Source organism: Callithrix jacchus, chromosome 14 (assembly GCF_049354715.1).
Source record: "Callithrix jacchus isolate 240 chromosome 14, calJac240_pri, whole genome shotgun sequence".
NCBI lineage: Eukaryota > Metazoa > Chordata > Mammalia > Primates > Cebidae > Callithrix > Callithrix jacchus.
Genome location: NC_133515.1, coordinates 26,424,429 through 26,451,799, shown reverse-complemented (window position 1 = coordinate 26,451,799; position 27,371 = coordinate 26,424,429). Strand labels below are relative to the sequence as shown.

At 39.8% G+C, this 27,371-nt stretch overlaps 1 protein-coding gene across 2 annotated transcripts in view; it reads right to left on the bottom strand.

Moving 5' to 3' along the window:
• The window catches only part of CHMP3 (charged multivesicular body protein 3), a 64,015-nt gene extending 40,387 nt beyond the window's left edge, over positions 1–23,628 (bottom strand). Inside the window, exons 1-2 of one of the 2 annotated variants that reach the window (XM_002757526.7) lie at positions 23,490–23,628; positions 3,511–3,571 (exon numbers count right to left, since the gene is read on the bottom strand). In XM_002757526.7, coding sequence (XP_002757572.3) covers positions 3,511–3,571; positions 23,490–23,534 — 106 coding nt within the window. In that variant the 5' untranslated portion in view covers positions 23,535–23,628. Of the gene's footprint in view, positions 1–3,510; positions 3,572–17,374; positions 17,449–23,489 lie in introns of those variants that run through there. The other variant, XM_035273389.3, reaches the window with a different exon arrangement.
• Between the last annotated feature and the right edge of the window lie 3,743 nt (positions 23,629–27,371).

The window sequence follows — 27,371 nt, the reverse complement described above, 5'->3', positions numbered from 1 at the left end:
CAGGGGCGAGCCACCACGCTCTGCCTTCATTCTTCAAGTCCCCTGTTTTCCTACCTAATTCCTATCTAGTTTTTATACCCACTGTTGACAGTGGGGTACTGAAGTTTCTATCTATTATGAAAGAACCATTTCTCTCTTCCATTCTGCCCACTTTTGCTGCATATGTTTTGACAGTCTGTTGTTCTATACATAAATATGTACACGTATTATCTTCTTGCTGTATTTAATCTTTTAATAATATATAATATCCTTCTTTGTCTCATATAATCTTTTTTGAGTTAAGGTCTATTTTACTTGATAATAACATAGCTGTCCCTGCTGTCTTTTATTTACTATGTCCATAAAATCTTTTTCCATCCTTTTGCTTTCAACCTATTTGTGTTTTTGGATCTAAAATCTTACTCTTGTAGACAGCATATGTTTTTAAATATAAGACTATATTTTTAAAAATCCATTCTGCCAATGTCTGTTATTTGATTAGAGACTTTAATCCATTTATATTCAAAGAAATTACTGTGCACTGGGCACAGTGGCTCATGCCTGTATTCCTAGCACTTTGGGAGGCCAAGGTGGGAGGATTGCTTGAGTCCAGGAGTTCCAGACTAGCCTAGGCAACATGGTGAAACCCTGTCTCCACAAAAAATACAAAAATTATCTGGTCCCAGCTACTTGGGAGGCTGAGATGGGAGGATTTCGAGAGCCCAGTCAAGGCTGCTGTGAGCCACTGTACTCCAGCCTTGATGACAGAGCAAGACCCTGTCTCAAGGAAAAAAAAAAAAAGAAGAAATTATTGATAAGGACAAATTTTCTTCTTCCAATTTGCCATTTATTTTCTATATGCCACAGCTATTTTTTCCCTTATTTCCTGTACTAATGTTTTCTTGTGTGTTTACTTAATTTTTTTTTGTAATGAAATGTTTTAATTCCCTTCTCATTGTCTTTTGTATATATTATATAGCCATTTTCTTCACGGATACCATGGGGATTATGCTTAACATCCTAATCTTGTAACACTCTAATGTGAATTTAAATGAGCTTCTTTTTTTTTTTTTGAGACTCACTTTATCACCCAGGCTGGAGTGTAGTAGCATCATGATGTCAACTCATTGCAACCTCCCCATCCTGGGTTCTTTCTACAACTTCTTTTAACATTTCTTGTATTGGCAATAAATTCTTTCTGGCTTTTGTTTGAAAATATCTTTATTTCACCTTCACCTATAAATGTTACTTTGATTGGACTTAAGTCTAGGATAACATGGGGGTGGTTTTGTGGGTTTTTTTCACCATATGAAAGATAGTCTAGTTTGCACTGTTTCTGATAAGAATTTTAAAATCATTCTTATCACTGTTTCTTGGACCGAAATTTATCTTTTGGGGGAGTGGTTTTATCATTTTGGTTTTCAGTAATTTGATTATGCTATGCCTTTGTATGGTTTTATTCTATTTGGAGATGAGTTCCTTGGATCTGCAGGCTTAACAGTTTTCATCATGTTTGGAAAATATTCACCTACTTTCATATGATCCCCTGATCCCTTCCTGACCACTCTCCTCCTGAGACTCAAATTACATATATTAGATCACTTGACATTGTCCCACAGGTCACAGAAGCTGTGTGCTGTTTTTTCCTTTTTTCTGTCTGTACTACAATTTGGATAATTTGTATTATAGGTTGAATATCCCTTATCCAAAATGCTTCAGACCAAATGTCTTTCAGACTTTAGACTTTGGAATGTTTGCATCATACCAGTTGTGTATCCCTAATCAGAAAATCCGAATGCAAAATCTGAAATATTTGGGGTGCGGACAAGACAGTCAATGGAAATGCTCACTGGAATATTTTGGATTTTGTGTATCTTCACTTTCACTGATCTTGTTTTCTGTAATGTCTAATCTGCTATTAAATCCATTCAGTGAAGTTTTCATTTAATTTCACTTCATTTCAAATCTTTCATCTCTAGAAATTTCATTTTGTTCTTTTCTGTATTTTGTATTTATCTCCTCATTATATTCATGTTATCCTTTAACCTCAACATATTTAAAATAGCTGTTTAAAAATCCCTGACTGCTAATTTGATCATCTGGGTTTTTTTTTGGTGGGGGGGTTGGGGTTTTTCTTAAAAAATCTATTTATAATACCTGGCTTTTCTTCTGATTTGGGGTACACACATTTTTTCCTGATTCTTCACAATAATATTTCATTAGATGCTGGCCACTGTGGATGTTTCATTGTTAGGTGTCTTAATTTTATAGTCTTCCCTTAAAGAGCGTTAATCTTTACTTTGGCAAGCAGTCAAATTACCTGCGAATCAGCCTTCAAGTCTTTTAAGTCTTGTTGGTTGGTTGGTAATAGGCTTGTGGTAGCCTTTTTTCCAGGACTACCTGATCCTTATTATTAAGGTGTGACTATTCTGAGGTCTCTCTGAACATCCCAGAGGTTCAACAAAGTCTCTTTTCTATGTCTGAACAGAATTCAACCACTTCTGAATCCTTTATTAGCTCTAGGAATTATCTAGCTTGCAGCTTCCTAATAGTTGTTCTGTTCCTACTAATTGTTCTTTGCCCAGTCTCTTGAAATTTAATTCTAAGCATGCACAGCTTAGTATTTGGCCAAAGACTCCAATGGATCCTGTGGAGGCATTTGAAGTTCTTTCTCTGAGTATTTCCCTTCTTTCTGATACTCTGCTCCACCAATTCTAGCCACTTCAGCCTCCCTCAATGCTTATCTCTATTCTCAACCCAGTGAAACCACTATACTCTGCTTGGAACCTCCTTCCATGGGCTATAATCCAGCGATCATCTCCAGGCAGAACAACCAGGATCTTATTAAGGCTCTGTCTTTGTTTCTCATCTCTCAGTGATCACAATCCTGTACTGTCAGCTGTCTAATGTCTGAAAATAGCTGTTTCACAGATTTTGTCCAGCTTTTTCTCTCTTGCTTTGTCCAAACTTTTATTTACAATCAGAATCCAAGTAGAAAAGCAATTATACTCCTTCATGGCTGAGAGTGGAATTTCCCTCTCCAATTCTTTTTAAAGAAAGTAATACTGTGATTCCTTTATTGTATTAATTCTTCTCCAATCATGAAAGTGTTAAAAAGCTTAAAATTTTTAAACATTATCATTCCTTTGCAAATCACCTTAAATGGTACTCAAAAAAAACTTTATAAACATACTGTGCTCAATTTACAGTCATGCTAAAACAAATAGAGCAGTGACAATAGAATTGTATTCCTTACTTATGTACAATTTACGTAATTTGAATTCCATCAAAGACATTTCTTTGTAAGTAGCAAGAAGTTTCTTTTGCTCTTCTAAAATATAAAGCTTCTTCTAACTCATTATCTTTCTTTAATACTAATTACAGAATTAAAAAGCAAAATAAGTCAGCCATAAATAACTGGTATTGGAATTAAACTATGTCTTACAATATATAAATGCAGTTTATTTTTATGAAATGAAGCAAAATATACCAAGAGGGTAAAAAAATAGAAGACATAAAATGATAACTTACCTCTTATTTGCCTGTCAACAACTCTCATTTCCTTTCTTATCTTCAGTGACCATTCATTGACCTGGGAAAATTTTTTAAAAAGGAATAAGAAGAAAAGCCAAAACTCCTAAGCCAATCAATTTAAGAATTTTGTATTTACTCTACATTTATTCCAGAACAAAATTAAAAAAAAAAAAAAAAAAGCTGGGCCCAATGGCTTACACTTATAATCCTAAAACGTTGGGATGCAAGGCGGGCAGATGAGGAGGTCAGGAGTTCAAGAACAGCCTGGCCAACATAGTGAAACCCTGTCTCTACTAAAAAGATACAAAAAAATTGGCCGGGTGTGGTGGTGGGCGCCTGTAATCCCAGCTACTCAGGAGGCTGAGGAAGGAGAATCATTTGAACCTGGGAGGCAGAGGTTGCAGTGAGCCAAGACCACGCCATTGCACTCCAGCCTGGTCGACAGAACAAAACTCCATCTCAAAAAAAAAAAAAAAAAGTCATTTTCAAAGACAGCTTTAGGGTCAAATTTTACTTTTTTTCCCCTATTTCACCTCTTTTTATTCACAGTGCACAGAAGTTCCAAGGTATTCGAAGATTCATAGCTAAAAGCAGGCTGTAAGCAGCACTTTATATAGAACCTCAGAAAGAGTATGGTACTAAGTACACAAAGATTTAAAGAGGTCGATGTACGCAGACAGCTTTAAGAGCATCAGAAAATTTTCATCTCTCACAGTAATCATTTTAAAAACTACTCTGCCTGTGTCATGAGAACTCATCGTTCCCTTTTTCCTTTTAACATTAATGCTTTTCCATTTTACAAAAGAAAAACATTCCCCTAACTTATGTCTATTACCGTGATATAGTTCCCTGACAGGCAAAAATTTCTGAAGCACTGAACATAGGGTGGACTGGAAATGCTGGTGCACGTGTTGAGAAAGTAGTAAATTACTCTGATTACCAAGTTGTTATGCAAGTGAACTGCTTTCCAATTCTTCACATTTCAAAAACACTGACTGAAAACCTGAGTTGTGAGTCAATTAATCATTAAGTCAATTTTATGCTAAATTGTTATATGCTTTTTAGTATATGACTCAGAAGTTCAAAAAACTGAGTGACACTGCCATAACTAAACTCTTTCCATTACCATTTAATTACATCAACGAGGTTTCTCAGCACTTGATTCTAATAAATCATAAAAGAGGAACAGAATTTTTTTTTTATTTTTTTGAGACGGAGTTTCGCTCTTGTTGCCCAGGCTGGAGTGCAATGGCACAATCTCGGCTCACCGCAACCTCCGCCTCCTGGGTTCAAGCAATTCTCCTGCCTCAGCCTCCCGAGTAGCTGGGATTACAAGCATGCGCCACAATGCCCAACTAATTTTTTGTATTTTTAGTAGAGACGGGGTTTCACCATGTTGACCAGGATGGTCTCGATCTCTTGACCTCGTGATCCACCCGCCTCAGCCTCCCAAAGTGCTGGGATTACAGGCGTGAGCCACCGCGCCCGGCAAGGAACAGAATTTATGCTGAACCCTTGTACCATTTATTCATGTAGCAGTCATCCATGGAAAAATAGACTAAACGACATTTCTAAAGTCCATACCATTAGAAGATGCATTTCCAATCAATTTCATTTTTAATGTTTATAATGAAGAAAATCTGTAAAATATTATGCAATAACAGTAATTGTAATAATTTGTGAAAATTATCAGAATCAAAATGAAATCACTAGTATATTAAAAAAATCTGACATATAGAGCTGGGAAACAAAGAAAAGAGGGTTTCACACTTGTTTACCTTAACAAAAAAACTATCACAAGACTGCAAAAACCACAGCCTTGCTTGCTCAAAGGCACTGCAATCTTACACAAAAAATACTTCCGCAAGGACATCTGCCCAACAACTGCCTGTCCAACCTTAGACTGGCATCACTCCTGTTATTGATCTCTGTAACCAAGGATAATCATTTCAAAACAATTACCTCCTTTTCCCTTTAAAAACCTTAGTCTTCCTTTACCTATTTGAATATACACATAGCAAGCACATTCCCACCGCAACGCTGCTGCCAAATAACATCATTTTAGTCCAGGGAACCTCTCTCTGCTTGTTATTTAGGTTGCCCAACTCCACTCAGAAGAAATACTTATGCACTTAAAACCGTACAGTCATACAAAACTGTATGGTCATACAAGTTTTAAAAATTTAATCCAGTTTATGTACATTTTTGGAAGTGAAATTTATATAATTAATCATTTTAAAGTATACAATTCACTGGCATTTAGTGCACTTACAACGTCATACAACCACCACCTCCCTATACCCTTTAAATAATCTCTTCCTATCTCCCCTCCGCAGTTCCCTGGCAACCACTAATTTACTTTCTGTCTCGATGCGATTGCTTATTCTGATTATGAAAGGAGTCACACAATGGGTAATCTTAGTTTCCAGTTCATTTAACACGTTTTCAAGGTGCATCCAGGTTGCAGCATGTATCAGTATTTCAGTCCTTTTTATGGCTATTATTCCTTTATATGTGTATAACACAACTCATTTATCCATTCAGCTGTTAATGGATGTCTGGGTTGTTTACATCTTTTGGCTACCATTTCTACTACATCTCACCAATACTTGTTATTTTCTAATTATTTTTATGATAACTGTCTGCTGAGTGTGAAGTGGCAGTTTACTGTTTTGATTTACATTTTCTTAATGCCCAGTGAAGCTGGACATTTTTTTTTTTTTTGAGATGGAGTTTTGCTCTTGTCACCCATGCTGGAGTAGTGGCACGATCTACCACCTCCCAGGTTCAAGTGATTCTCCTGCCTCAGCCTCCCAAATAGCTGGGTACAGGTGCTCGCCACCATACCCGGCTAATTTTTGTATTTTTAGTAGAGATGGGGTTTCACCATGTTGGCCAGCCTGGTCTCAAACTCCTGACCTCAGGTGATCCACCTGCCTCAGTCTCCCAAAGTGACTGGGATTAAGGGCGTGAGCCACTGCACTTGGCCAAAGTTGGACATCTTATCATGTGCTTGTTGGCCATTTGTATATCTCCTCTGGAGAACTGTTTATTCATATCTTCTGTCCATTTTTTAATTGAGTTGTCAGTTTGTTGGGTTGTATAAGTTCTTTATATATTCTGGTAGTAGTAGACTCTTCACAGATATATGATTTGCAAATATTTTCTCCCATTCAAGAAAGTCTTCTTTCTTGATAATGTCCTTTGAAACACAAAAGTTTTTAATTTTGAAAAAGTCCAGTTTATCTAAATAATGTGTTTTCTGAACTTGTTCTTAAAGTCTTAGCTTAAATGTTACTTCAGGGAGACATTCCCTGACTCACAGAATGGGTTCAACCATCCAGCAGTACAACTGCACAGAACCCTATTCCCCCACCTCTTCTGAATAGCTCATTATACTTATGATTACTCAGAAGTACAGACTATAAGCTCCAGAAGGTCAAAGACCTTCTCTTGTTCACCAAGCCCTTGTATAATGCCGGGCACAAAGCAGATGCTCCATAAATATCTGTTGGATTTAATTGTATGGAATATGAAATGTGAAGGGACAAAAAAATTTAGCCATAAATAACACTTACATAACAATCTTCAGAAACTTTCTATGTATGTTTTTAGATGTCAAAGAGTAAAAGTTTCATAAAATATGTCAAAAAGGGAAATTCCTTTTAAACTTATACAATCAAATGGGACTTTGCCAAAAAGAAAAACTGACCTAAAAAACAATCTGAAGAACCAAAAGTATCCAGTCATGTCTCAGACCAGTGCTTCTCAACCTTAACTATACAAAAGTCAACTGGGAAACTTTAAAAATACTATAATTGGGTCGGGGTAGAACCCAAATGGCAGGTAGCATTTAAAATCTCTCCAGGTGACTGTAATGTTCTATTAGGATTAAGAAACATAGTCTAAGGCAAAAGGCTCAAGAAAATGTATCAAGCAAATCTCATAACTGTAAAGACCACTATGATAAACAAAAGGAAATTTAAAACCGATGCAAAGAAAAGTTGACATTTATTTAGTAAATTTGACATTATTTACTACTGAATAGGATTTCAGTAGTAAATGAAAGGCCCTTATAATTGTTAAGTAAAATAGAACATAAGGAGAATAGACTAAAAAATCAATTAGTAAATTAGACAATATATTTGAAAACCACAAGGAACCTATAGAAGGTTTCACACTACCAAATATTATCCTTTATTCAAATTCATTCATAGACAGTCTATTATATGCCAAACTAAGCAAAGGAAACTAAAACCATTAAGAGGGTATTTTCCACAAATAATGCTGAGAGACAGCTTAAGACAAATAGAAAACAAAACGTTTGAATTCCTGTTCCATACTTCACTGAAATTCATTCTAGGCAAACTGAAGGCATATGGAATGCAAAACTGTGGTGCTTTAAGAAGACAGTATAGGAAAATATACTTATGATTTCAGGTTAGAGAAGTTCTTAAACACGACACAAAAGCAATAATCACTAAAAGAAAAAGGCTTGATATCTTTATCTATATTGAAATTAAGAATTTTTATTCATCATGACTCCATTAAGAAAGTAAAATGCTTTCTTAATGGAGTCCCAAAACATATTGGGAGATAATATTTGTAACCATATAAATGGTAAGTAAAAGGCATTTACTAGTATTTTTTAAGAATGGAATTCTGAACATTGTACAGTCAGCCCTCTGTATCCATGAGTTCTCCATCTGTGGATTCAACCAACTACAACTCAAAAATATTAAAAAAACAAATGATTGGCTGCATCTGTACAGAACATGTAGGCTTTTCCCATCATTATTCCCTAAACAACAGAGTATAACAACTATTTGCATAGCATTTACACTGTATTAGGTATCATAAGTAATTTAGAAATTAAAGTACACAGGAAGATGTACATAGGTTATATGCAAATACTACCTGTTTCTTTTTAAATCAAGGACTTGAGCATCCATGGATTTTGGTCTGGGTGGGGGGACCCTGGAACCAATCCTCCTCAGATACTGAGAAATTACTACATATGAAAGTTTGCAAGATAATTTAAGTTTCTGAATGATAGTATCTTCTTCCAAAGAGGATTTACATTTACTTCTGGCAAACATAGAGCTTAAGTGTCCTGGCAATTGGTTCTTAACAATTCTTAATTAATCCTATCAGAGATAGAGATAATTTGAAACTGGTCTTCAGTCTTTGTGAAACACAGTCTATTTCCAGCTCACTATTATTGCTAAGGTGTACTCTCTTTCAGAGTCCCAATCAAAAGCCCTGAATATTTGCTGATGAACTCCAATTTTTTTTTTTTAGACAGAGTCTCTCTCTGTTGCCAAGGCTGGAGCGCAATGGCATAATCTCGGCTTACCACAACTTCCACCTCCCAGGTTCAAGCAATTCTCCTGCCTCAGCCTCCTGAGGAGCTGGGACATAGATGACCGCCACCACGCCCAGCTAGTAGGGATGGGGTTTCACCATGTTGGCCAAGCTGGTCTCAAACTCCTGACCTCAGGTGATCCGCCTGCCTCAGCCTCCCAAAGTGCTGGGACTATAGGTGTGAGCCACGGCACCCGGACATGAACTCCAATTTTTATACTCCCCAACCACAGGGTCTGTCAAAAGCTCTACTCAAATTCTATTTGTTAGTCACTGCATTCAGAATTAGAGGATCTCTTTAGGGGGAAGATGGTCCCAAATCATTTGGGATCATGTAGCTGAGCTTCCCGCTTCTCTGAGATCTTGATTTTGCAATTTCTCACTGCCCTGGTAGCTTTCAGTGATTTCAAATAGTTTACACTTTTTGTTTAGCTCTTCTAGTTATTTTTGACAATGGATTGGTTCAAAGCAACTTAATCTATAAACATCTTCATGATTTTTTAAAGAACGTTTCCTAGTTCTGTTCCATAAAAAGGCTTAGAGGTAGGGGCACTCGGAGAACGACGCAAGATGGCTGATCGCTAACATCTCGGGATTGCAGCTCCCAGTGAAAGCTCAGCGAATTAGGGGACGCCACACTTTTAGACAAATTTTGGTCGCTCATGGAGCAGAAGATTCTCAGTGGAGGAGCGCACGAGTCGCCAGCGCGACTCTTGTGGCCGGCGCAGCAGTTTTGCCGGCACCTTGGCGTGGCAGCTCTTGGTGCAGGGTAAACGGGACTGGTTCCCCTTCTGACCAAGGTTTGGAGGAGCTGCACGGGTCGCCAGCATGACTCCTGTGGCCGGCGCAGCGGTTTTGCCAGCACCTTGGCGCCGCAGCTCTTGGTGCAGAGTAAACGGGACTGGCTCTCCTTCTGACCGAGGTTTGGAGGAGCCACATGGGTCGCCAGTGTGACTCTTGTGGCTGGTGCAGCAGTTTTGCTGGCACCTTGGCGCGGCAGCTTTTGGTGAAGAGTAAACAGGACTGGTTCCCCTTCTGACCGACGTTTGGAGCTCCGGGAAGGCAGAGTAGCCTATTACAGACTCAAGAAGGAAACCAGACTAGAGATTCCCAGGCAGAAAAGCACCATCAGTCTTAACGCCGCTGTTTTGGCAGGCGCAGTGGGTTGCTCATATTTCGGCCCTGGGAATTAACAATTTGGACGTCCACTCAGAGACCTAATTTGAAAGTTGGTAATGAGTGAGAATATGCGGTGTTTCATTTTCTGTTCTTGTGTCAGTTTGCTGAGGATGACGTTCTCCAGATTCATCCATGTCCCTACAAACGACACAAACTCATCATTTCTGATTGCTGCATAATATTCCATGGTGTATATGTGCCACATTTTTCCAATCCAGTCTATTATCAATGGGCATTTTGGTTGATTCCAGGTCTTTGCTATTGTAAAGAGTGCTGCAATGAACATTCGTGTACATGTGTCCTTATAGTAGAACAATTTATAGTCTTTTGGATATATACCCAGTAATGGGATTGCTGGGTCAAATGGAATTTCTATTTCTAAGGCCTTGAGGAATCGCCACACTGTCTTCCACAATGGTTGAACTAATTTACACTCCCACCAACAGTGTAAAAGTGTTCCTTTTTCTCCACATCCTCTCCAGCATCTGTTGTCTCCAGATTTTTAAACGATCACCATTCTAACTGGCATGAGATGGTATCTCAATGTGGTTTTGATTTGCATCTCTCTGATGACCAGTGACGATGAGCATTTTTTCATATGATTGTTGGCCTCATATATGTCTTCTTTCGTAAAGTGTCTGTTCATATCCTTTGCCCACTTTTGAATGGGCTTGTTTGTTTTTTTCCTGTAAATCCGTTTGAGTTCTTTGTAAATTCTGGATATCAGCCCTTTGTCAGATGGGTAAACTGCAAAAATTTTTTCCCATTCTGTTGGTTGCCGATCCACTCTAGTGACTGTTTCTTTTGCCGTGCAGAAGCTGTGGAGTTTCATTAGGTCCCATTTGTCTATTTTGGCTTTTGTTGCCAATGCTTTTGGTGTTTTGTTCATGAAGTCCTTGCCTACTCCTATGTCCTGGATGGTTTTGCCTAGATTTCCTTCTAGGGTTTTTATGGTGCCAGGTCTTATGTTTAAGTCTTTAATCCATCTGGAGTTAATTTTAGTGTAAGGTGTCAGGAAGGGGTCCAGTTTCTGCTTTCTGCACATGGCTAGCCAGTGTTCCCAACACCATTTGTTAAACAGGGAATCCTTTCCCCCTTGCTTGTTTCTCACTCATAGGCGTGTGATGAAAAATGAGAACACATGGACACAGAAAGGGGAGTACCAAACACTGGGGTCTATTGGGGGGAAAACTGGAGGGCCAGTGGGAGGGGGTGGTGGGGAGGGATAGCCTGGGGAGAAATGCCAAATCTGGGTGAAGGGGAGAAGGAAAGAAAAGCACACTGCCATGTGTGTTCCTATGCAACTGTCTTGCATGCTCTGCTCATGTACCCCAAAACCTAAAATCCAATAAAAAATTTAAAAAAAAAAAAAAAGAAAGTTGGTAATTACAAAGACGACAGGTGGATAAATTTACAATGATGGGAAGAAACCAGCATAAAAAGGCTGAGAATACTCAAAATCAGAATGCCTCTCCCTCTACAGAGGATCACAGTTCCTCATTAACAAGGGAACAAGGCTTGATGGAGAATGAGTGCATTCCATTAACAGAATCAGGCTTCAGAAGATGGATAATAAGAAACTTCTGTGAGTTAAAAGAACATGTTGTAGCCCAATGTAAAGAAACTAAGAACTTTGAAAAAAGGTTTGATGAAATCCTAATGAGAATAGACAACTTAGAGAGGAATATAAGTGAATTAATGGAAATGAAGAATACAATACAGGAACTCCGAGAAGTATGCACAGGTTTAAACACTCGAATTGTTCAAGCAGAAGGAAGGATATCAGAGGTCAAAGTCCAACTTAATGAAATAAAATGAGAAAACAAGATTAGAGAAAAAAGGATAAAAAGGAATGAGCAAAGTCTCCAAGAAACGTGGGACTATGTGAAAAGACCAAATTTACGTTTGATAAGTGTACCTGAATGCGACGGAGAGAATTAATCCAAGCTGGAAAATATTCTTCAGGATATTATTCAGGAAAATTCTCCTAAACTAGCAAAGCAGGACAATATTCAACCCCAGGTAATACAGAGAACACCACAAAGATATTCCTCAAGAAGAGCAACCCCAAGGCACATAATCGTTAGATTCACCAGGGTTGAAACGAAGGAGAAAATACTAAGGGCAGCCAGAGAGAAAGGTCAGGTTACCCATAAAGGGAAGCCTATCAGACTTACAACAGCTCTCTCAGCAGAAACTCTACAAGCCAGAAGAGAGTAGGGGCCGATATTCAACATCCTTAAAGAACAGAACCTTCAGCCCAGAATTTCATATCCAGCCAAACTAAGCTTCACAACTGAAGGAAAAATAAAATCTTTTATGAACAAGCAAGTACTCAGAGATTTTATTACCACCAGGCCTGCTTTACAAGAGCTTCTGAAAGAAGCATTACACATAGAAAGAAACAACCAGTATTAGCCTTTCTAAAAATAAACCAAAAAGTAAAGAGCATCAACATAAAGAAGAATTTACATCAATGAATGGATAAAACAGCCAGTTAACATCAAATGGCAGCAATCCTAAATTTAAATCGACTAAATCCCCCAATCAAAAGATACAGCCAAAACCCAACGGTATGCTACATCCAGACCCACTTCACATGCAAGGATACACAAAGACACAAAACAAAGGGATGGAGAAAGATTTACCAACCAAATGGAGAGCAAAAATAAACAAATAAATAAAAAGCAGGAGTTGCAATTCTCATAGCTGATAAAATAGATTTTAAAGCAAAAAAAAGATACAGTGGTAAAAGGATCAATGCAACAACAAGAGCTAACGATCGGAACATCCAGATACAGAGAAACTTAGACTCAATGAGACAGAAAATTAATAAGGATATCAAGGACTCGAACTCAGATCCGGAACAAGTAAACTTAATAAATATTTATAGAGCTCTCCACTTTAAATACACAAAATATACATTCTTGTCAATACCACATCACACCTACTCACAGGTTTAAATGAAATATTGATTGGCCATTATTAATACACATTTTTTTAAGAATAAAGCAACATTTCCGTTCTCTCTCCCTCTTCTTCCTCTCCTTCACTTTTTTTTCTTTCCTTCTCTCAAAAAAAGAAAAAAAGATATCAACTCATAGACCTCTAGATCCAGGTCAGCAATGTCTCTCTCATTGCCTGATTTCCTTCCTTCCCTTCTCTTCCTCCCTCCTTCCCCTCCCTCCCTTCCTTGCTCCCTCCCTCCCTTCCTCCTTTCCTCCCTTCCTGCCTTCCTCCCTTCCTAAATAAATAAATAAATAAAAAAGAAGTAGGGGCACTCAACAAGTAAAGCATTATGGGCACTCAAATTTTGGTTTCTAAATAGCATTCCCGCTAAAAGAAACCACTGCATCTGGGAGAAATGGCCTATTTCAGGTCTCAGGTTAGGAATACACAAATCACACCATGATATATTCTAGAAAACAAGGAAGTATTCAAAGATTAGTAAGGTTATGCTAAAAGCAGAAATTGCTCCCACTGACCACATGTATAAGTTTTTCAGCATCGAACAGAATAATGGTTAGGACTATAACACTGAATCCAAAATTGTGCTTTTGAGAGGCACGGGTGGAGAGAAATGCATTTGACACCACTGGATACTATTATATCAATTCTTTATTCTAAATATTAGTGATTAAATAAAAAGCATTAAGCATTTATCCTGCATTTTCAATAGAAACTATATGTCAAGGTAACCAAACAGCTCCAGCTAACAGGGGAGAGATCTTTATAGAAGACTGTCAGCTAAAAATGAAAAATCAGAGAATTAGAAAAATCACCACTCTAAAAACCCTCATAGAATAGTTGATTCAAGAAAGGGATACCTATAAATGCTAACGTGTCTAAGTGAAGGGTTAATGAGCCGGGCGCGGTGGCTCAAGCCTGTAATCCCAGCACTTTGGGAGGCCGAGGCGGGTGGATCACAAGGTCAAGAGATCGAGACCATCCTGGTCAACATGGTGAAACCCCGTCTCTACTAAAAATACAAAAAATTAGCTGGGCATGGTGGCACATGCCTGTAATCCCAGCTACTCAGGAGGCTGAGGCAGGAGAATTGCCTGAACCCGGGAGGCAGAGGTTGCGGTGAGCCAAGATCGTGCCATTGCACTCCAGCCTGGGTGACAAGAGCGAAACTCTGTCTCAAAAAAAAAAAAACAATGAAGGGTTAATGAAGAACTTGACATTCACGTGGTGCTTAAGTATCACCCCTCTGGTTAGTTACTAAGAAAAAAAAAAAAAACCTAACATTGAGATCCGGTTTGCCTCTACCTCAACCAGGTGGCAAAAGTTATTAGCATCATTAATTACGAGACAACCAAACATTCCATGCCTCCTGATGTGACACACTATGAAGTACACAGATTACCTGTGAGGCATTCTTGCTGAAACTGTTTAACCTGGATCTTATCAAGTTTAGATCCCAATTCTGTTTCATAGAAAATGCAGGGGGTAGAGAAAAAAGCTAACCACAAAAGGAAGGCAATCATGTCCTCTACAGGGTCATGGAAGGAGTTGGAAGCTGTTATCCTCGGCAAACTAATGTAGGATCAGAAAACCAAACATCACATGTTCTCATTTATAAGTGGTTGCTGAATGATGAGAACACATGGTAACATGGTGGGTGGGGGAGGGTAGGGGGAGGGATAAAAACACACACTGGGGCCTGTGGGGTGGGTTGGGGGGATGGTGGAGCAGGGAGAGCATCAGGAAGAACAGCTAATGGACCCTGGGCTGAATACCTAGGTGATGGGATGATCTGCGCAGCAAACCACCATGGCACATGTTTACCTACGTAACAAACCTGCACATGTACCCCTGAACTTAAAAGTTAGGGAAAAAAAAGCTAACCACAAGACACAGACAAATCCAGAACAAGGCATATTCTACAAACCAAATTGCCTACTTTACAAACTAGTCTTTATTCTTACAGTGCTAAAAGTAAAAGATAGGGGATTTTTAAATAAAATCAAGTAACAACCAAACACAAAGCACAGTCCCTCACTGAATCCTAAATTTTAAAAGTTTTTAAAAGACATACTGGGAACACTTGAGAAAATGTAAATATGGACTAGATTTTCAATGATATTAAGGTATTTTTGTCATATAGAATTCCCATATATCCTAGAGATGGAATATGAAATGTTGCAAAATGTGTTATATTACAATCTACTTTAAAATGACTGAGCTGAAAAATATGTATCAAATAATAGCAAAGTGCTATCAACATTTAACATAGTTTTCATTGTACTATTTGCTGTGGCATGAATGTTTGTGTATGTCCCCAAATTTGTATGTCAAAATCCTAATCCTCAAGGTGATAGTATTAGGAGGCTGGGCCTTTCGAGAGGTGGTTAGATCCCTCAGGAATGGTATTACTCCCTTATAAAATAGGCCCAAGGGAGCTCTTTTGCCCCTTCAACCATGTGAGGACATAGCAAGAAGTCGCCATCTATGAACCAAAAAGAAGTGCCCTCACCAGACATTATATCTGTCAGTGCCTTCATCACAGACTTCCTGGCCTCCATAACTGTGGAAAATATATTTGTTTATAAATTACCCTGCTTGTAGTATTTTGTGATAGCAGCCCAAATGTACTAACCCCTGCTATTACTTCTACGTTTCTAAAAGTTTAAAAATTTTCATCATAAAATTTTAAAATAAAGTACTTGGCATTTCATAGATGTTCTATTTTAAGAAGAAATTAAACTTGACAAAGTCTTTATGATAGTATATGCAATAGTGAAATGACAAGTCACATAATCGGAGAAGATAAAGATGTTCAACCTCACTGGTAATCAGGAAAAAGCCAGATATTTATTTCATTCCTCTAAGACTGGCAAAAGTTAAAAATTCAGTTAATAAATGCTAAAGAAGATGTAAAGACAAGCAACTTTCATATGTTACTGGCAAATGTATAAATCACTGCAACCCCTTTAGAGACCAATTTGGCTGGATTTTTGTACAAAGAAGTCATATCCTAAGATTCAATAATTTCACTTGTATATAGGTTAAAGAAACTTTCTCACAAATACACAAGCATACATGTATTAGAGTGTTCATTGCATTGTTGTGTTACACAAGGAAACTATATTTTATATAATATATATATATATATATATATATATATATATATATATATACACATACATTTTTTGGAGATGGAATCTCATTCTGTTGCCTAGGCTAGAGTGCAATGGGGTGATCTTGGCTCACTGCAACCTCCGTCTCCTGGGCTCAAGTGATTCTCCTGCCTCAGCCTCCTGAGTAGCTGGGATTACAGGTGCCTGCCACCACACCCAGCTAATTTTTGTATTTTTTAGTAGAGATGGGGTTTCACCATGTTGGCCAGGTTGGTCTCGAACTTCTGGCCTCAGTGATCTGCCTTCCCTGGTCTCCCAAACTGCTGGGATTACAGGCATGAGCCACCACACCTGGCCTTAGAACAAGTATATTGTCATAAATTTATACAATCAAGTTCCAGAGTTAAAATACATGAAATACATCTACATATATTGGTATGAATAAACTTCATTTTCAAAATATACAAACAATACTGAGCAGAAAGGAATCATACCAAATTTAGGCCAGCGACTATCACTCTGTGTGCTGATGTAAGGAAATGGGATAAAGAGAAAGCATGTATATAAGTGTATTGTTTCCTGAGGCTGCCATAACAAAGTACTTAAACATAAATGAGAATCGCTGGAACCCTGGAAGTGGAGGTTGCAGTGAGCCTGAGATCGTGCCATTGCACTCTAGCCTGGGAGACAGAGTGAGACTCAGTCTCAAAAAAAAAAAGAAAGGCAAATAGTGAAAAGTACGTTTCTCTCCTATTATTGACCCTCTGCTACCTAGCTCCTCTCCCTGGAGGCAATCTAGGATTTTGTACATCTTTCAGACAATCTAAAATATACATAAAACTAGAAATCAGCCAAAAACAACAAATACAAGTAACCTTAGATCAAAATCTGCCTTTTCCCGTCACTGTCAGCTGAGTATCTGTCAGCTCAATCACGCTGTATTCCAAATGTCCAAATGTTCTCTCTCAGCATCCCTACTTCTGTCCATCAAACAAGTACCTGATGAGCACTTTCCTCTTCCTAAGGAAGTTCAACATTGTACCAACCCAGTGGATGATAGAGAATAAACAGAAACATAATCCTTGCTCTAAAGAAGTTTACAAGTTTGCTGAGGACACAAAGCAGAAGACAAAAATATTCTTCCAGGATTGCCCTTTGTCTAGCTACTCTGATCTCTTAAATTCTGTCCAAAACTGAGTCTGGCTCCTTCTCTACTATCACCATTCCCATCAAACCTGCTCCTTTCCTGAATTCTCTCCATTTCAGTTCACGGCACTGCCATTCAGGAGGATGAACAGGTTTGACTGCTGTAGGGTTAAACAGAAACCAAAGAATCATCTTTGCAGTCCTCCCACATGTAGTAGTTCAGCAAATTCTGACTATCTATGCTAAATACTTCTAAAGCTCATCCTATCCTCTCCATTCCTATTGCCATTCTAAGACTCACATCATCTATCACCTGGGCCACTAACCGGCTTCCCTACCTAAATTTCTTCCCTCTAGTTCATGCCCTAAACCACTTTATTGAATGCTCCCCATCTTTTTTAGGCATGACACACAGAGCTTTGTTAATCTGCCCTCTACCTACCTCTCCAATGTTACATCTTACACTACCATCACTCCTCCCACATTCCACTCAGAATAGTATTTCATCCTCCAACCATTCTGAATTTTTTCCCTAGTTCCTCTAACATATGTTCCATACTTCTAAACCTTGCATACTCAGTTCACTTTGCTAGGGATGCCTCCCCTTTCCTGATCCTATACCTACCTGTCCACCTGATGAATGCCACTTGTGACAAGACTCAGAGACCCTTCTGACCAGCTTCCCTTCCCCATTCTGAATAATCACTCCCTCTGTTATAGCATCAAAGACTCTGTACTTACTTATATTACTGCTCCTATCTCCCTACATTGTGTATTTACATTGTGTTATCTAGTGTCTTATTTTTGTAAACCTTATTTCAATCCAATGCACACCAAAAATCTCTCGATAAATATGTTGTATGAACTAAGTGAATGAAGCTATATCTTTTTCTCCATCTCCCCTTATCATTTTCTTCCTTTTTCTGATAGAATCCCACAACCATGAGTCATGACCCAGTCTAAGAACATAAATTAGTCATAAGATTTAAGAAACCTGATGCCACAGAAGGGGGCACTCTAGCTCAAGGCTAAATCAGTGAAGTCCCTAAGTAGGACAGAACAGTTTTCCAGTGGAACCTCAAGTCTAAGAGAAGAATCTCTTTCCAACAGAATTCCAGGTCCTCCTGATTCCCACCCTAAGATTGTCACAGGTTTCTAAATGGATTTTAAGGCATCCTCATTCTCAGCAGGCCCAGTCTAGTCTTGACTTGCATCCTTTAAAACAAAATAGGTTGTAATCCCAGCACTTTGGGAGGCCGAGGCGGGTGGATCACGAGGTCAAGAGATCGAGCCCATCCTGGTCAACATGTGAAACCCCGTCTCTACTAAAAATACAAAAAATTAGCTGGGCATGATGGCGCGTGCCTGTAATCCCAGCTACTCAGGAGGCTGAGGCAGGAGAATTGCCTGAACCCAGGAGGCGGAGGTTGCGGTGAGCCGAGATTGCGCCACTGCACTCCCGCCTGGGTAACAAGAGCAAAACTCTGTCTCAAAAAAAAAAAAAAACAGAATAGGTTTCACCACTAAGATGTCTCCACCAAAATGCCTCAGAGGTGCAGGGGCAAAAATTTTAGTCTGTAGAGGCTCCTAATATAGCTAATGTTTCCCTAGAGAGTTCCTGGAAACATTGCTCATCTTGGGACTACCTGACCTTAAACCCTACTTAACCTTATTCTGATACTCATCGTTTAACAAACATTTACTTAGCACCCCTGCATGCTGCATATCACATCAGAGCTCTGGAGATACCACCCATAATGTATCCTACTTGCCCAATTTGACCTGTCACCATGGCCTAAATGGTCCTATGTGTGACAACCATGATGGTGTGATATGACTGCAACCTGGCCTCTACTTACCCTGTGCCAGGACCCACACCCACATGCCTGCACCTTTCAGTCCCAAATGGAAGGAGCTGTCTTGTAAGTTTATTCCAACTCAAAAATTGCCCAGCTGAGACTACAGCATTTAGTCAATTCCCTCTCTAACGTCTCTTCCATTTCTGCCAACATTTTATTTTTTAAAAAATTCCTTCACTTAGCTTAAGTGTTTTCTTTCTCCCTTAAAAAAAAAAAAAGCCAAACTAACATGACTTGGCTTCTTATTCATACACAGCTCTCAATACTTTATCAGTGCATCAGCAGCTCTACAGAGGAAAAAGTATTTCCCATCTGTGATAGTTTATTTTAGGTATCTCCTCAACTGGGCTAAGGGATACCCAGATAGCTGGTAAAGCACTATTTCTGAGTATGTCTATGAGGGTGTTTCTGGAAGAGACTGGCATTTCAGTGAACTAAGGAAGATCTGCCCTCACCCAATTTGAATGGGCACCATCCAATCGGTTGAGGGTCTAGATATAAAAGAAAAAGACAGAAGAAAGGCAAGTTTTTGCCCTCTTCTGAAGCTGGGATACCCTTCTCCTGCTCTCGGACATTAGAAATGTAGGTTCTTTACTCTCAGGCCTCTGGGACTTCCATCAGTGTTCCCCCACTCACTAGGTTCTCCGGCCTTCAACCCCAGACTGGACTATACCACTGGCTTCTCTGGTTCTCCAGCTTACAGACAGCATATCACAGGACTTCTCAGCCTTCATAATCCCCAGTCAATTTCCATATTAAATTCTCTCTCAACTACTTATCTATCTCTCCATCCTATTGGTTCTACTTCTTTGGAGTACCCTCACTAAGACACTGTCCCTGCTTTATTGGCACTTTCTTGAATTACAGACTCATGCTAAGTAACCAGGGCTGGTGACAAAACACTTTCTTTGGTCACAAGTCATAGATGTGAGAGAAAGCCTAGAATTCGGTAGAAGCTGGCTCTAAAGTAGATGGATACTCTTCTAACAAACTAAAACATATAATCAGAACTGAAGGAGTACCTAGAAGAACTGAGTTGGAACTTGAAGAAAAACTTGGGCAGGGTATCTCCAGCACCAGATAAAATGGATCATTTAACCCTAAATACTCAAGAACGCTTTCATACCCATGTAGGAAGAGGATGGAACACATGATAGTGAAAGGTCAAACTGTTTCTGATCATCTCAGCCTGGAGATAATCACACCAACCACTAAAATCCTATACCTGTGTATGTGGTACTTGTATTAGTCCGTTCTTGCATTGCTATAAAGAAATACCTGAGACTGGGTAATTTATAAAAAGAAAAGAGGTTTAACTGGCTCACAGTTCTGAAGGTCTACAGGAAGCATAGCAGCTTTTGCTTTTGGGGAGGCCTCAAAAAGCTTCCAGTCATGGGGGAAGGCAAAGTGCAAAGGAATAGGCGTCTTACATGGCAGGAGCAGGAGCAAGAGAGAGTGAGGGAGAAGGTGCTACACACTTTTAAACAACCAGATCTCATGAGAGCTATGTCAAGGACAGTACCAAGGGTGCTAGTGCTAACCACTCATAAGAAATCCACCTCCATGACCCAGTCACCACATACTAGGTCCCACCTCCAACACTAGGGATTACTACTGGAAGTGAGATTTGCTGGGGACACAGTTCCAAACCATATCAGTGCCCAATCCAAACTTGTTCTTGAAATGTTTATCTTACTTGCTAGAAGTTAAGTTATTTGGCTTCTTACTTCACCTTTATAATTCCTCTTTGAGAGGCAGCATAAATGGCATTGTATTATAAGTAAAGGCCTTAGAGTACATAACCTCTGGCGCTGTACTTCACAAATTGTACAACCATGGGCAAATTACCTAAACGCTGTATGCCTCAGTTGCCACCTGTAAAGTGAAGATAATAATAGTACCTACCTCATAATGTTGCAGAGTGCTTAACACAATGCCTGGTTCAATATGTTAGCTAAAGGTGGTAGTTAGGGCTAATATAATTCACTCTACAACCTTGCTACTCAAGTGCAGACCAGCAGCACCAACATCATCACCTGGGAGCTTATAAGAAATCTCAGGCCCTATCCAAGACCTACTGAATCAGATTTTGAATTCTGACAAGATCCTTAATTATTAGTGTGCACATTAATGCTTGAGAAGCACTGCTCTACAATACCCAGACTTAATGGGGGAAAAAATTTTTTTTGTTATTTAATAAATGATCTTACTTGTTCAGCTCTGGCAAGCATAGTTTTAAAAACCAATCTCATACATCAACCCTGCTATTTTCCAAAGTCAATCAGCTTTCTCAGAATACCCTACTGAAAGAGTGTACTAACTTCATGTTCTTAGCAATTATATTTATCATTTAAAAACAATCTAAGTGTTATACAAGTAGTACATATACTAGAGACTAGTTTAAATAGTAAAGCAACCATTTTCCCAGGATCTTTTTTGTTTCTCCATAATGTTACCTCAACTTACAAATGGCAATGCCAAGGCCAAACACTGAAGGCAATAGATAATCTCTCCCTACCACACTTCTACAGTAACAAGCATCTTAGAATATGCAGATGACACAAAATGTGCATCTATATAATGTTCTATAGTTTACAAAGTGATGTTACACTGTTATCTCATTTAAGCGCCACAATTTTTATTTTACCAAGAAGCAAAACTGAGTACGTTTCCTGATACAGTGAAGTTCTTCCTCAAAAAGGAAGCCCATCAAGTCAAATAAGGCATATTCTGCCTCCTTGTTCTTTAATTTCTGAAGGCCTAACCCACTTGTCTCTTGATCTGCCTGGGCACGTCCAGACATGCCCAGCTTATAGCATATACTCCTTCCCTTATTTGGACATGTTATTGCTTTCCCAGCCTTTTTGCAAGCACTTCCTCCCTTCCTTTGTTCTCCACTGCCTTTAAGAAAGTTTTAAGCTTTTAGCCAACTGGGTTTAGCTTAGACTGTGCAGTGCAGCTCCAGACCACGGTAGAAGCGTCAGGACAAAAACCTTCCTCTCATTTGTTCCAGGTGCTCTCACAGCAACCAGGCTTGAGAGTAATATCCTTCCACAGAAGTAAAATTGCCTTGCTGAGAATTTCTTTGTTGGAGTAACTGTTTTATTTGCAGCACCAAACTTTTACTTCCAACATTTCCTGACGAAAATAATGAGTGTCTACTCATTATTTTCTAGGGCCCTTGATTAACAACAAAAATTTAATTAACGTTCGTTATGCCAGGAATTGCAAGATGCCTAAGATTGGTTTTTAAAATGTGCCTGCTAGAGCTGAAGAGGTAAGATCATTTATTAAAGGAGTTCAAGGGTTTTTTTTACCATTATGGACAAGCCTAGGTGTTATAGAGTAGTGCTTCTCAAAGCACTAATGTGCACACTAATCACTAGGGATCTTGTCACAATTCAAAATGTGACTCAGTGGCTATGGAGTGGGGACCGAGATTTAACAAGCTCCCGGATGATGTTGATACTGCTGTCGTCACCTGAGTAGCAAGGTGTGCCCTATTTAAAGAATTAGCCCTGACTGCCAATACGAAAACTTTACATCCCCAAATCTTCAATTACTCTAAGGTGATACTACTATTAATCAGGTTTAACAGACGAGACGACTAAGGCACTGAGAAGAGAACTTTCCCGAGATAACAGAGCTGAGATGTGGGAAACTCAGGCTGACTGATTCTGCAGGGAACTTTCAACTGCTTGCCTGCCAATATTGTCTCAATTAATAGGTAACCAGAGTTTGAAGCCGGGTCCAGAGCTATCTTCGGTAACATTCTTCTGGGTCGAGTCCCTGCCCTGCTATAGTATGTGCCTAGGGTTAACACAAGGTTGTATGGCTGGGAAAAGAGGAAACAGAGCCTGCTTTTCAACACAACGGGGTTGACGGAGAACCGGCGGCAAGTGCTGGGATGCTCCCGCGGGCGCGACCCGGAACGCCTCAAACAACACTCGGGTTAGGGGCAGCTTCTCAGGGTAGTCCGCAGAAGGGGGTGAGGGGCGGGGCCAACGCTCAAAAAAGGTTCCGGGCGGGTCGTACCAACGCACGCAAGAGAAGGGGTTTCCGAGGCCGGGGCCGTGTCGCTGCCTACACGCTCGGTGGCGAGGTGAACAAACTCTTCCTCCAGCCGTCGGCTACCTGGTCGAGAGCCGAGGCACCAGGAGCTCTTGCTCCACACAGCTGACTCCTAAAGACTCTTCCTCCGGCCCCCCGGTCGAGTGGGAGGCCCCGGAAATGGGGGCCGGGCGGTACCGCGCAGGCGGTGGGGAGAAGAGTGTCCAGTCCTTTACCAACTCCTCTACGCCCCACACAGATTCACCCGCTTATCAGCCGCCGCCGTAGCCCTTACCAGTTCTTTGGGTGGCTTCTCCTGGGTTTTTCCAAACAGCCCCATGGCGAACTGAACTCGTCTTGCTCCTTCCGGCTTTCCGTTCCCCGCGCCCAGGCAGGTCACGGGCAGCCGCCTGGGCGGGGCCCGCGGAGAGAAGGGAGTCCCGACGCCCAGAGTAAGGAGCGGCAGCTCTGCGCATGTGCAGAACTGAGTGCGCGGAGACCAAAAAGACTGACATCATTGCGCATGTTCTGGGCGTGTCTGCGTAGGGGAGACCACGGATTCGTTGTTTTCCCTGAGGTGTAGGAATGATTGCTCGGAAAGATACGAATTTGACTACAACTGCTTCTCATACTTCACCTAAACCTAGATATTGCATCAGAAGTCTGCACCTCCACGCAGACGTGTATAGTTACCATCACTTTCCCAACAGCTTCATCTTTGTCCAATAGGCACCTTACAGGTGACAAACCAAAAATAACCTCTTTTTCCTCCCGCCAAGCCATTTTTCCCCTCTGCACGCACCACCATCACCTGGTCACTAAACCCGAGGCGTCGAGTTTAGTTTCCAGGTGATGGGAGGCGTCTCTTCCCCCGTTACCAAAAGTTACCATTCTAACTTTTCCATATGTCTGAATTTCAGCTCCCTCCATCCCAACTGCGGTAGTTTTTGTTCAGGCCACCGCCCTTTCCAGCGTGGGCGATCCCTGCCTGGCATTTATCCGTGTGTGTGCCGTCCTACACGCCACACCAACCGAAACTTAATCACACTCTCAAAGGAATCTGACTAAAGCGGACTAGACACATTTTAGCACGGACAATCCCTGATTAAGCCTATACGGTGAGCTGATGGCTACTGTCATTACCTCATCCGATGATGGTGATGGGACTATTTGTTACCTCAGCCCCATACTGCTGGGACTATTTGTTACCTCAGCCCCATACTGCTGTCTCTGGTGGAATCATAAAATGGTTCGGCAGCTTTGAAAACATTTGACAATTTCTTAAAATGCTAAACAAAGCCAACCTTTTCATTCCTAGCTATTTACCCAAGAGGAAAAAAAGCATATGTTCTTACAAAGACTTGTACAGAAATGCTCATAGCAGCTGTATTTGTAATAGCCATAAACTGGAATCAAACCAAATATCTATCAACAAGTGAATGGATAAACCAATTGTGATTGATCCATACGGAGGAATAGTACTGAGCAATAAAAAGAGTAAACTACTGATAAATGCAACAGCATGGATGAATCTCAGAATAATTCTGCCAAGTGAAAGAAGCCAGAACCCTATGATTCCATTTATATATAACATTCTGGAAAATGCAAACCAATCTATAGAGACAGAAAGTACATTGGTGGTTGCTAGCAGACACAAGTGGGGTCAGAAAGTGGAAAAGAGGGATTACAAAGAGACACAAAGTTTAGGGGGATGATGGATAGTATCTTGATTGTGATGGTGGTTTTGCAGATGTATACAATGTCAGAAGTTACCCAGTTGAACACTAAGTATGTGTAATTTATTTTATGTTTATCATACTTCAATAAAGTTCTCTTTTAAAATAGCACTACATGAAAAACGAAAACAGCACCTCATGTTCATTGTGAAAAGTTAAAATCCCATTCTCTCTTCCTCAAGGGAAAAGTTCTCAAAGGATTCACACCAACTATTAAATATAAATAGTGTGAATCTTCTGAAACCTTTTCCTTTGGAAAATATACTTTTTTTAATTTATGTATTTGTTTTTGAGACAGGGTCTCACTTTGTCACCCAGGCTGAAGTGCAGTGGCAGGATCTTGACTCACTGCAGCCTCCACCTCCCAGGCTCAAGCAATTCTCCCACCTCAGTCTCCTGAGTAGCTGGGTGCCAGCCACCACGCCCAGCTAATTTTTTAATTTTTTTGTAGAGACAAGGTTTAGCCATGTTGCCCAGGCTGGTCTCAAACTCCTGGACTCAAGTGATCTTCCCACTCCAGCCCCTCAAAGTGTTGGGATTACAGGCGTGAACCACCTTGTTCAGCCCTATTTTTACTTAATTGAGATTGTATTATATATATTGAGCTACCTCACCCAGCCCTATTTTTACTTAATTGATATTATGTACATTGTCCTACAAACTCCTTTTAAATAAATTTTACATAGATTTTCATATAAGTAACTATGGCAATACATAGCAAGAATGTACCATGATTTATTTAACCACTTTTCTATTATATAAAATTAAGTTGTTTCTAGTTTTTCCCTAGTAAATAATCCTGCAAATATAGGCACAGTTAAATTTTAAAACTTAATACCAGTATCTTTCATATACATTGCGCTATTGTGAATTTCTACCAGTAGTGTATACCAGCACTCTATTCCCTAAATCCTTGCTAACAGTGAATTTTATCAATATTTTAAATTTTTGCCAATCTAAGGGCATAAAATATTGTTTTTAACTTTAATTTCCTAGACTACTAGTCTGGATAAGTATCTTTTTATATATTTTTGGCCATTTGAATTTCTGTGACTTGCTTCTTCATAACCCTTGTCCATTTTCCATTTAATTACCTCCCTCCCTCTCTTTCTTATTTCCCTTCTTCCTTCCATTTTAAAGGTGAAGGAGTTCTTTGAAAATGTGGAATGTTTTTAAGTCTCTTTCACCACACCCTTCTTCCTTTACTTGAGAATAAACTATAAGTCAGCAATTTTTTTCAAGTAGGAGAATAGTGGACTGCCAAATGGTCAACAGTATTTCTCAAATGCCTACCATATGTCAGGCATTCTATAGGTTTCAGGAAAATGGCAGTGAGAAGAAAAGAATCTCCTACAATCTGATGAGAAGGACAGGAGTATTAAACAATGGTTATAAACAAAATTGTATTACTACAAATGTGCAGACTTCTGAAGAAGAACATGGTGATCAGTGACTCTTATCTGAGCAAGTGACAAATAAGCTGAGACCTGAAGGATGAGCTAGCAGAGAGAAGAAGAGTGCCCAGAGTAAAAGAAACAGCAGGTGCCAAAGAGCCTTCCCAGTTTCTGGGTGGAGGTTTTAGGCCACAGCCATTTCAGATCCTAAAGCTGCAGTTGTTCTAAAGCTGGCCATCAATGGCAGAGAGGCCTGGCAGGGTGTGGATGAAGGTTTGATTTGACACATGGCCTCTCAATGCCATACAGAGCTCATAGGTACTGACAGAGCCCTGCCAACACATCAGCGCATTCCCTCTGCGCTGTGCATCTTCCTTCCGCACATTTTCTAGGCTCTATCAGAGTAACATGTACTCTCTATTTGTGTCCTGATATTGCCTTTGCATTGGACAAAGCATTCCCTAGTTGTGGTTGGGGCTGAAGTTTGTCCTTCCTACACGGACCTCAGGAAGCAAGCCACAGATCCTCCCACCTGCTAAGACTCACACATCTGAGGGGGTGGGAAGAACTAAGTGAGTAGGCATTCTAGCTCGTTGCTCATGCCAAACACAGCAAGTGTTTAACAGGATCACACTCCCCTGCCATATGTTCACATAGACGTTTATTCACACACATTTTCAAAGGCTTTATGTGCATTCTCCTCCTGATCTCTGAAAAATATAAATAGATGTGTATCCTTGAGAGGTACTTCAATGCCTATGCTTTAAATCCTTTCCTGAATTTGAAACGAAAAAAAGAAAGGACTGTTTTTCCTCCAGTTTCCCATTTTCCTTGCTCATTTTACTAACCTATCCAATCTTAGGGAGCTTTCTGGCTCACAACTGTTCCCCATTTGCCAGGTAGATTGTTATGTGAAATGCTTTGGGCAAGAAAATCATAACCCAATTTCTGGCAAGAATTTTGGCTGAATAAAGCCAAGATACACCTTGTTTTACACAACAGATGGACCCTGGAAATGTTAGATATAAATCACTGTTTGGAAATTGA